Below are 12,502 nucleotides of genomic sequence, written 5' to 3' on the forward strand. Positions count from 1 at the left end.
ATTCTTCTTAAAAATAGTGCTTTAGCATACCTGCATGTTTGTGCAGACCAGCTAACAAATTCGCCAATAAATAATATACTGATCATTTACTAATGGTTTGTTCATCGTTTGTTCATGATTAACAATTGTTTGAGATAATTATACAAAACGATTTTGACATAAATACTTCAGTTATTTATAAATGATAAATAATGTGCCAAAATCATCAGTATTAAAACAATAAAAAACCTGAAATATTTCAGTTGGGCTGCAATGAATCTAAAATATATGAAAGTTTAATTTTTATCATTACATTATGGAAAATAATGAACTTTACCTGCATGTTTGTGGCTAGACAACAAATCCGCCAATAAATCATATACTGATCATTTACTAATGGTTTGTTCATCATTTATTCTTGATTAACAGTTGTTTATAGAGATAAATACACAAAAAGATTTTGACATGAATACTTCAGTTATTGATAAATTATAAATAATGTTTTCAGCTAATAACTTATAAACCATCTACTAATGATCAGTTTGATTTATTTCATGATTTCAACTTTTTTTAAGATAACTTACAACACATTTGTAAATCACTAGCATACCACTCATTAATCATTTATGAACATATAGTCATGTTTTGTAAATTATTCGTTCATCATTAACTAATAACTTATAAGTGACTTATAAGTGAATTAATAAAACATTACTAAAATGTTAACTTATTACTTATTAATCATTTATAAACGTATAGTCATGTTTTGTAAATGATTAGTTCATCATTCATTAATAATTTATAAATGACTTATAACAGAACGTTATTATAAAGTGTTACGAAAAAACATAAATAATACATAATTATTCTGATGATTTTTTTTTTAATATTAATGCCACAATTTAGATGTCTCTGAACTTGTTCATATGTAAATAATATACATTTTAGATGATGTCAATATTCTATGATTCGGTATATATGCAAATGTAAGAAAGTAAATTTTATATATGGTAACTAAACTTCATGTAAAAATAGATAAGAATACTCGTGAAATCTCGTTGGACACTTCTGATGCTTTGCACCAGTGAAGTTTTAACTGCTGAACACTGGCTGAGTTACTTGTGCTCATTACCAATAAAGAAAGAAAAAAAAAAAACTTTAAAAATTCTCTAGAGGTACAGAGGAATGATAAGAGGAGAAATAATCTCTATAGTTTGATGGCTATGCATTATGTATTTCTCAAGTTTTATTCTCTTTCACATTTCCTCAGGTTTTTAGTTTTTCTTTTGACCTCACCCTGTTGTCAGTGCTCAAATCAGCAGGCATTATATTTTATAGACCCGTCTCACTGCTTCAGGTGCCCGACTGATGCCTCCAGTTGCAGAATGAACTACTTTCCTATGGGCGGCAGTTTGTCACTCCTCCATTTCTCTTGCAGGAGAACTGGATATGCACTCCCTCTGGGACAAATGGTTATTTTTTATACTTTCTACACTACCCGTCCATCCATTACCACTCTCAGTGCTGCTTTCACTGCGCTGGGTGTAAGTAGCATCTACATGTAGCTACGGGCAGAGCCTTTAAGACCTATCGATCATTTTCCAGGGTTATTCAACATGCGGCCTGTAGTTGGAGGTCTGACATATTGCAGCAACTGAGAATACTTCATGCTCTGCTGTGTCCGCACTGGGTCCTTCTGGTTTGGGTTGGATTTTAAACTTCACTGAACCAAAATAGTCATCTCTCTCAAAAATGTCTCTGTATATATATATATATATATATATATATATATATATATATATATATATATTAGTGCTGTCAAAATTAGCGCGTTAACGCATTCGATTAATTTGAAATATTTAACGCGTAAAAAAAAAAATAACGCAATTAACGCCGTTGCAGTTTTTTTTTATTTCCGGTTGTGGCCTATGTGTGTTCAACGTGCAAAGAAATATGGATAAGACCAAGGAAGGACTTTTAGACGTAAAGTTTCAGTATAAAACTCTGCCGGATTACTCTTCAGTCTGCCACAAGAAACATTACTCTTCATTTAGTCTGCCACAAGAAAGAGCAACATTAAAATCATGAACTCAAATGTCATTGTTTAAAAAAAAACAAAAAAAAAAAAAAAACAATGACTGTTGTAACAGTGCGTAAATCAGACCTTTCTGTACCGCTAACGTTAATAAGCTTAAACGAAAATAACGAAATAATTGTGTAGCGGAGTATTTTTTGTATACAGTGCCGCGAACTGTCAATCACTCCTGTACGCGTGCATCACTGTCCTCCTCCAGCTGCAGCAACTTGCGCTCTCTTCATCAAGCTTTAAAACAAAAAGGGGACAAAAAGATCATATTGTCTTTGTGCATAGGCTATAGATTAATTAGATAAATGAATATCTAAATTTGTGTCTTGCCGTCTACGGTATTTTTTTTAGAACTTAGAAAAAAGATGCTGCAGCCAATGAGCAGCCAGCGGGGGCTGCAGGACGACTCAACCTCCGCAGACAGTTTTTAATGTTAATCAGACAATAAATACTCAAGATTTTGCTTTAGTATAATTTTCGGGACAATTAGGGCCAGATTCGGGAGTCGGGACGACAGTTTAGATTTCGGGACTGTCCCGAATTTTTCGGGAAGTCTGGACACCCTTCCTGAAAGAGCTGCATTACTTCATTAGCTTGAGTCTGACCTGCAGTGATAGGATTCAAGTTTGGTGAGATGTCAATCAGCGAATCATCTGATTCTGGTCTTGTTCTTGCAGTATTCAGAGTCTGAAGCCAAGAAAACATATTAAGTGTTGTTGTTAACTGTATTTGATTTTTAACCGAACCGAGTGTGGTGTACACTCATAACGAGTTTCACACACCTTCTCCGGCCACGTTGAGTTGTTGACACTTAACAGTGGGAAAAGCGACACATGCGCTATTCACTTGTATAACTTAAGGGTGAATGGGTAATGCAGTTTCTGCTCTGGGTGGGATGAATTAGGAAGCTTGCATTGAGAAGGGCGCTCTGAAAATCGGCAGTGCAGGTAAATGATTAAAACCTCTATTAAAACAGATGTCCAAATGGGCGTACCGGTACGCTAAAAGCACGTTCTGGGCGCACGGAGAGGTGGCGGTACGCTCAAGAGCTATATTTGGAAGTGGCGGTACTGAGTACTGGTGCGTACCGGCCCACTTAAAGCACTGGCAATGACTATACTTTGGAATTTTTTTGCAGTCCACTTAGAATTCAACATGGAAATCATTTTCGTTTTTTATTGGCATTGATTGTTTTGAAATTCAAATGGCACTTACATGCCTGTGTTTTTATTTCTGTAATAAATATGGCTTTCAAGCCAACAGTTAATTTGGAGGATATTGATGGTTTATTGCAGGTATGTTGTTTACATGAGAAAATCTGTGTTACAAGTTAAACAAAAAATCCAATAAACAATCATATTTTGAATTTTAAATAGTTTCTTTGTCTTGAGTTTACATTAATTATTTACATTTTACATTTACATATCCAAAAAGTTTCAGTCTTTTAATTGCGATTAATCACGATTAATTTTAAAAAATTGTGCGATTAATTTGTAAATTTTTTTAATCGATTGACAGCACTAATATATATATATATATATATATATATATATATATATATATATATATATATATATAATTTTTTGAGGGTATTTTTTTTATGCATTTATTTTGTGTGTGTGTGTGTGTGTTTATTTGTTAATAAGGGGTTTGTGGACACATGGCAGATTTTTGGGTTAAAGAAATATTGCTTTTTTTTTTTAAAGAGAAAAGATAAAATGATGACCTTGGGCTATGATGAGCCCACCAGATTTGGCACAAAAGGCCCATAGTATCATGCTGTTACTAGAGTAATTATTATTTTTTAATTGAATACTTAATGTAATTCATGGGGTCATTATGAGTCATTATGAGTTAAATGTACAATGATTTAAATGTACCTTTCAGACATCTTTGATATGCATTAAAACGTATAGGCTGAAATTATGCTTGAATTCATAGTGAATTCACATTTGAGTTTACAGTGTTGCTGTTATGGTTTGTTAAATGGTTTGGTCATCTGAATACCCTCACTCTCGGGAGTACCCCCCGGCCTGCGAGGGGCGATGGGGGTATGTGGCGAGTGGGGCGGGGCCGAGAGGCGTGGAAACGAGGAGTGAGGCCAGGTGTAGTGATTGGAGATGAGCTACACCTGCGCCCCACCGCCGGTATCGAGTCCCACGTAGGAGATGGAAGGATATAAAACTGGAGCGACTATAGTGAAGGACGAGAGAGGACCAGGCCTGGGCCATATTTTATGTTTTCATTTTTATTTATGCGCACCAGTCGTCCGTGAGGGGCTGGTGCGCTGTTTTGTGTTTATTTTGAATATTAAAGTGATGTTTGATTGTGCGCCGGTTCCCGCCTCCTTCTTCCGGATGAATATGAAGGTTTGATTATTACAGTGAGCATGTGTGAATTGTAGCCTCAGTTTTCTGTTCATAGCTGACAGGAGCAGCACTTGCTGTGTTTTTCTGCTGCTGTAGCCCATCTGCTTCAAGGTTCAATGCCCTTGTGTGTTCAGAGATGCTCTTTTGCATACCTCGGTTCTAACGAGTAGTTATTTGAGTTACTGTTGCCTTTCAGTCAACTCGAACCAATTCTCTGTAAAGCCTAGAAATGATTGTACATGAAAATCCCAGTAGATCAGCAGTTTATGATCAGTCTGGCACCAACACACATTCAAAGTCACTTAAATCACCTTTCTTTCTCATTCTAATGCTCGGTTTGAACTTCAGAAGATCGTCTTGACCATGTCTACATGCCTAAATGCACTGCCATGTTGCTGCCATTGGCTGATTAGATACTACAAGTTGAACAGGTGTACCTAAGAAAGTGGCCAGTGAGTGAAGAGTCACTGGATAAATGTTACTTTCAGATGAACCTCTTTCACTGTAATTCTGCTTGGTTTGTCATCTGTCATTCAGCGAACAGAATAGCTGATTTATTATTTTACATTAGTGATACTTAAAAAAAGTATTAATAAGCAATGATATTTAAAGTCTTTATACATTTGGAGAGTAAGGGTAAGTCTGTTGAAGCAGAAAGGCACCACACCTGATGGAGTTTCTGAGGGCTTTTAACATTTCCTGTGATCAGTTGATGAAATCCTTTGCTTGAAATATATCAATGAATACTCTGAAGAGAGACAAAGGGATTGCAGCTTTAAAAGCCTGATAGCTTATGAAAGAGCACTGTTCAGCTGTCAGAGCATCTTTGGCCAAATTATGTGAAAACTACATCCACAATCGCCAGTGGCTCTTTCCCTACAGAAATCTAGAGCTAGAGTGTTAAAAAGTCTAATTTGCGTAGTATGATCTCAAACCTGACATTTACCTGCCGGTACAATGGCCAGTGATTGGAGGCAGTTATGATGTTCCACATTTAGATATAATATATTTGCTTTGCAGTCTATAAATTTGGTTCTGTAGGTTTGATTTCAGAGGGGACACAAGAGAATGGATAGTGCCAGATTTCTGCCATTTCAAAAGGTCAAATGTGATCACTGAATTTACAGAGAGGCTCTTGATGTACATCTTTTAGCCTGTTTTTTCCCTGACATTTTGCAGAATGGGGTTGTGCTCACCAGCTACTTGAAATGGGGTCACACAAACTGTTTGTGTCCCCACACACAGGAAACAGAAAAAAACATTCCTCCTTCAAAGCTACAGTAGCTAGACCACTGTGTAAGAAATATCACACCAGTCTGTTTATATTTGTGTTCAGATTTATTTCAAGCCTTAAGACATGTTTCAATGTCTAACAACAAGGCCAGTGGAGAAGATTTGTTTTTGAGATCCTGTTGTGTCACGCTACATATAGTATAACTTTATGGTACAGTTAGTTGGTGGCATAGTTGACAATACTTTTGTGGACATAAGGAAAATAAAATATTTGCTTAATTTAAATTAAAAATGTATCAGATAAATATGATTTATTTGAAGGAAAGTGATAGAAAAAAAAGAATGTCATCAGTGGAAATTAAATTTAACCTAAATTGTAAAATAATTTATAATCAAATTTCATATAATTTATTATAGACTTATTTATATGCTAAATGTACACGTTTTTAATATACTAATTTACAATTTGATTAATTTGAGTCCACCACATGTCATGTTTATTTAATGTGCTCCTGCATGCTTGTGATGCACATTTCTACTTTGCATTTGAGTGAATAATATGTGAAGAAATACACAATGTGTGCAAATATTAGTTTGTCAAATAAAGTGAAATTAATTCACTCTGGTGACTCAAATATACAAGATGAACAGATAAATGTCAAAATAAAGCTAATGCTAGCACATGATTGTTTTCTAAGTCTTTTCATAATCCCCTCCTGTACAGAATTTAGTCCGATCAAAGTCAAACATTCCCCAAAATAAATGTAATTATTCATAACCTGTTTTGCACAAAAAGAACACAATCTCTACACCCAGTATTCAAGCTTTGTCAATGCTTTTAAAACCCTAAGATAATCATAATAATTATTTAAGAAGTTAGGCATCAACTCTCAATTCCTGTAGAAGAGCGTATGCGTGGATAACTGTTGTGACGTGTAAAAACATTGTTTCGAGTGATTGAGGATAGTCAGAGAATGATGTTCAGTAAAACTAAGTGCTTTCAGTACACTAAAAGCAAATGGACTTGCTTAACTTGAATTAAAGTCATAAAGTAGATCGATTCCTTTTCAAAGCCCTTATTCACTGTATGAGACACTGTCAGTTTAAGTATAGCAACATTATGGCTTCAATTAAAACCGGACCATATTCAGTCATAAAGAAAAGCTATGACTTGACATGCTGACAGGCTAGGACTTGTCAGTGCATTATTTTAACCGTAATGTCACAGAACATTTCTCTTCATTCTCTAACATATTTTTTTTTTCAGTGCAGCATTTGTTAAACCATCATCTCATTTCGTTCATTAGACTGAAGTACCTCTTATTCATGCACAGTTTTGTAGCTCAAAGTGTTAACGCTTGAAAGTCATGCATCATAAAGCTACCACCATGAATACCATCTCGCTAATAAAAACTAACACCATTTAAGTGTGCATATTTATGGTCCTCAATAACCCAAAAGTCTTCATAAAAAATGAGAGCTGACATGGTTAGAAGGAATCCTCCAACGTAGCCCCTCACGGGTCCCCTTTAATGTATGAGACGTTCCATTAAAAGGGGAGCATGTCCTCACAAGCAGAGCTTTTAGGCTGATTAGTTACAGGAATAGAAATAAAGGTCTCCTGATGACCTTCAGTAACACTGCTGGTAGGTCTACAGCATCCTTCCAATACACACACACACACATACACACACACACACACACACATAGCAAGCTCCGGTTGTTTAATATTCCAGTAGCAGCCCGTGAAGCCATCTCTCATTGGACATCATAATTACTATTAGGAGAAAAAGAAAAAGGCAAATCTGCATGTTCAATTAGAGCCAGCCTTGTGCCAAATAGATAACACACAATATTGGCTAATGTCCTTGATTTAGAACTTCTCATGCTCGCCATCATTCTCCCTGCCTCTTGTTTGCTCTACCTCCCTGTGCACTGATGTTAAAAAAATGCTGAAATGCATTTGAAGGAGCATGGATGAGAGCTCAAAAAAGAGCATCTGGAATCTTCACTGGACATCTGAATTCTTCTGTGAACAATGGGATTTGCTAAGATAAAGTAGGACACACTTTATTGGTCTTGCAATAACATTTATTAGCCTAACCCTAGTCAAGGCTCTAACCTTACCTTGATTGACCTATTATTTAAAAGGCACAGACTGGTGTAGTGCAAGGCCCTAAAAATAACTTTAAACCAGCGTTGTTCAGCCATGGGCATCACTATGGTTTCTGGGCCCCCTGATCAGCATATTGGGCCCCTCTTGGTATCCATCACATTCAAACTAAAACTCAAAAGGTTTCAGAGATCACGGGTTGGAATCTTCCTAAACTTTTCCCTTGTTATGGTGCTCCTGTGTCCAGCCCTGCTCTTGGAGATCGAACTTTCTACAACGAGTTCTACAAAATTTAGCTTCAATTGGCTCCCACAGGCTTTGTTCAATTGGGGTTGAAGCTGAAATCTGACCCTATAGGAGTATATGATTGGACTTCCCTCTCGCACCCCCAACCCTGAAATCGGATGGACTGTCATAACTGTTTGATTGGAATGTTATTGCGGGACCTGACCCTTAACTCTAAAATCAGAAGCTAGAGTCTGGTTGATTATAGTTTTCAGGCTTTAGCAAAAACTCCAAACCAGGCATGTCCAATCCTCCTCCTCCTGGGAAATCAACTTTTCATAGAGTTTAGATCTATTCTGCTTCAACACACCTATCAGTTCTGAGGATCCTAATTAGTTGGGTTTGGTGTGTGAAATCTACCCCTTTTTGAGCAGGTTTGAACATCCCTGCCACAGGCCTACACCTAAAACCAGGCTTTGCAAGACCTGGCTCTAACTCTAAAATTAGAAGGTATAGATGATTGGTTGGCTTTAACAAAAACATTAAAATCAGGTAGCCGTCCAGGAGCAAGATTGGTCAACCTGACCTAAACCTACAAGAGGATCAAGGGGCGATGACATTTGATAGGGAGTGCTGTTCCAGGACCAATAAAGGATGTTAATCTAGAACAGGGGTCTCCAAACTCGGTCCTGGAGGGCCAGTCTCCTTCAAAGTTTAGCTCCAACTTGGCTTTTCACACCCGCCTGGATGTTTCTAGTGTGCCTAGTAAGACTTTAATTAGCTGGTTCAGGTGTGTTTAATTAGGGTTGGAACTAAACTCTGCAGGGCACCGGCGCTCCAGGACCAAGTTTGGAGACCCTGATCTAGAATCCAATGTTCCACTTGTGCAAATTGCATTATTGGAATGCTTACAGATGGATGGAATATCAAGTGATTACATCCAAGCCTTATATCACCAAAATTAAATATATAAAAAAAACGAAACATTATCAAAATCCAAACCACTTATTTTCTCTCCCTTTACATAAGGTCCCCATTTCCATCAAAGAAACGAGACAGATGATTGCCCTTAATCTTGATGACGGAGGTGGACAGTGGGATGCATCTGCAATCGATCCCACAGCAGGGGCCTGGTGGGCAGGCTAATTCCCGCAGTGGAGTGGGCTGATAGATGAAGCCCTCTGTCCTGGCCTGCCACACGCCCAGACAGGGCGAGATCCATGTGAGAGCAGCAGGGCCCATAAGATGATGAGCCAGACTGCAAGGAGGATACAGGTCACGGTGGCCTCATTAACACCGCCACAAACACACACTTGCCAAACAAGCATCACACTCAATCTCACACACTACACTGCAGGACAGAGCTGAAGTGTTTTTTTGATCTGGGCCTTTGGTATTTCAGATGATGGGATTCAGGTAATTGTGTTTTCTCAGGGAGCAGGGTCAGGGGAAATGTGAATGGCTCTTGCACTGTGGGTGGGATTCACCTACAGTGGGATTTTTAGTTTCAGATTTGCCATCAGCTGGAAAATGCATGAAATCCGTTTCTTTCCTTAACTCAAAAGGCAATTGTGTCTTCTGCCAATTAGCAGAACAATCAATTTTCAGACAGCACACCTACCTTGCAGAGAAAGTATTATTTTTATCCTTTGGATGATCTGTGAGAATGTTGCTAAAATGTTTCTTAAAATTAGGTACAATCAGATTTACACATTGTTACTTACATTTGCTTACCAGCTTATCAACTAAAAACAAGTTCAAAAACCCTTCAAACATCATCTTTTAACCGTCTGGACATCTTTCTCAGTAATGGTACACAAGCACTTTGTTCAACACGTTTCTTCAGTTGTGTCCCAAATATCATGCCTTAGTTTAAACTGTAGTATTTGTGCTAATATAAGCACTGTGTAGCAACTATATTTATCAATCTGCAAGTTGTGATGGCATCTAGTTTTTATAAAAGATTAATTGGATTCTCTACTGCTGCATTCCTCTAAGCCTTGCCATTACTATTTGGTAAGCCTTTTCCTTTCCTTTGCTGTGATGGCTAAAATCACAGCTTTGACAAGTATTGCAGAGCTAGCTGATTGATATTGGTGGTACTTGTGGCGAGTACCCCTTTTTGCAATAACAGGATTCCTGTTTCAATTTTCAAGGATCTTGATAGTTTATAGAGGCTGTCAGTAAAACCCAGCTACCCCAGTACTGCTTTTTTATCTCATCAAACCAAGTAGGGAAAATAATTCCATTCAGGGGACACATCAGCATCAGTAATATCCAATTTACCGAGTAAGGAATGAGGCGGTTGACCGTATAATAACATGCTACATGAAGCTTAGAAATATGGAATATTTGAATAGAAAATGCATTCATGGTAAAATAAATCTATCCAAATCCAAAGAAAATCAAAGCAATTAATAAAGCATTGATGCAATCTGGAGAATGCAAACAAACTTAATTATTCATAGCAGGAAGCGAAGTGAAGAAACAACCTAAGACCTTATCTGAAAATTCAATGATCGCTTAAAAGAGAAAGCCAGACACAGCTTTCAATCCATATAAAAAAAGAGAGTGAAAGATTTACAGTGGCTTCCTTTAGAATAGCCTCCCACAGCCGCAGTCTCATACAATATCACCTGCTTGAATCTCAACATGTACAATGTCACAGCCTCAAATATATCTAGAATTTTATAAAGCTCCAAGCTCAAAGAATGCATATCTTTATAATGTATGTGTTGCTTTTATTTTATATACATATTTATCTCAAAGGAGTTTTAAATGTTAATTCAACATATTCAAGTTCAACAGTCAATTGTGTGACATGGAAACCCACAAAGTCAATTGAAATGTATATAATTATGTCTCACATCTAATAAAAGCCTCTTGGGAATGTGTTTTTAAATTTACATCTAGAGTCTGCTACAATGATATGGTACAACTGCTAAGATGATAAATGTAACCTTGGTAATTCCTGTGAAAAACTGCTGTCTCTTTATCGCTGCATAAATACATAACTATGCATGCTAATTCAAACATTTTGTTTGCAATTCACTGCTTGCAGAACGTCCATCATCGCTGGCATCAATTAAAAGTACTTTGGTGTTTCATGCAAAATCTCAAACGAAAACAAAAGTATTTTTAATAATCTAACTATATACTGGCAATGACTACATATGGCAATGGATTATTAATAATTTATCACTGCTAACAGATTTTTTCATTCATTTTTACAAACTACGTGATAAATCAACATGATTTTTCCTGCTAATTGACAGTTATCCATGGGAAGAGCTTAAGTATTTAACTCGCAATATTACTTTTTCCTGATCCTTTACATTATGACGCAAAGATCATTGTGCAAAGTTAAGTATTAAAGGGAATATCATTTGACAAGGACTTTTCTTATTCTTCTGTGGAATTAAATGTTCTCTTACCTTCAGAATGATGGGACAGGGTCAGAAGGCTCACACAAGAGGCACCAATTCCTGATCCAAAAACAGTGATGCGATTGGAATCACCGCCGAAATAGCCAATATTCTCGCTTATCCAACGGAGAGCCTGGATTTGATCCAAAAGCCCATAATTTCCCTTAGCAGCTTGGTCTCCTGTGCTGAGAAACCCTGTAACAGAGTGAGGGCACATGGCATTAAGACAACCTGTATCACCTTAAGGCTCTTGACAAACAAACTCATGCATTTAAACTTCAGAATTGGCTTCACACTGTTTTTGCAATGGACTTAAATGATGCCTCATATTGTGCAGCTCGCTGAGGAGAGGTGTACTGTTCATTTTTCCAGCAATCTGACTTTTTGCCTGGTAGATGTGGAAAAAATCCTATGGACTCAATTTGAATGAGGGACTCAGGGCATAACTTGAAACTGGAATATCATAGAGGAGTGATCTCTACGGACTTCTGCAAGTGCAAAGCAATGCACTAAAATACTCCAAATACTTTGGCAACTGCAAACAACACAGGCACTCAAATAAATTTTCTTCTTCTTCTTCTGTTTTTTTTTTTTTTTTAATAAATTTTAACAAACATGAATCATAAAGAAATATAACATGAAGAATAATAGAAATGACAGCATTCTGTTTCTGAAGGACATCTCAAGGAAATCATGCACCATTATAAAATAATAAAAGCTGAATGCTGTATTGACAGTGTGTTGACTGTTATTTGTGCTCAAACACATTATTGTGTATAGTTATTCATCAGAATTCCTAACCAGATTTTTTAGCAGGGAATAGAAAAACATGACTGAAAAAATGTTAATCTACATGTTGTCTCCCAGAAGAGCCATTATTAGCGCTGCTAACAGGGAAATGAATTTTCTGATACATGGAGGTTAAATGTTTTATCTGGATTGCTTCCTGTCTTCACTCTGACACTGGATGGTTAGCTCTGACAACCTGACATCTCTAGAGGCGAGGCCTCAAATTGCGGGGCTGGTGTTAACATGTGTGCCACTGTGTGTTCGTGCGTATGTGAGAGAAAAC

General features: G+C 37.0%; 1 protein-coding gene across 2 annotated transcripts in view; it reads right to left on the bottom strand.

Annotated features, from left to right (window-relative positions):
* LOC128026947 (neuroligin-3) overlaps window positions 1–12,502 on the bottom strand; it is a 197,254-nt gene that overhangs the window by 74,614 nt on the left and 110,138 nt on the right. For both annotated transcript variants that reach the window (XM_052614249.1, XM_052614248.1), the window contains one exon: window positions 11,440–11,625. In XM_052614249.1, coding sequence (XP_052470209.1) covers window positions 11,440–11,625 — 186 coding nt within the window. The remainder of the gene's footprint in view (window positions 1–11,439; window positions 11,626–12,502) is intronic.

The sequence above is a fragment of the Carassius gibelio genome, chromosome A14, assembly GCF_023724105.1.
Source record: "Carassius gibelio isolate Cgi1373 ecotype wild population from Czech Republic chromosome A14, carGib1.2-hapl.c, whole genome shotgun sequence".
Taxonomy (NCBI): Eukaryota; Metazoa; Chordata; class Actinopteri; order Cypriniformes; family Cyprinidae; genus Carassius; species Carassius gibelio.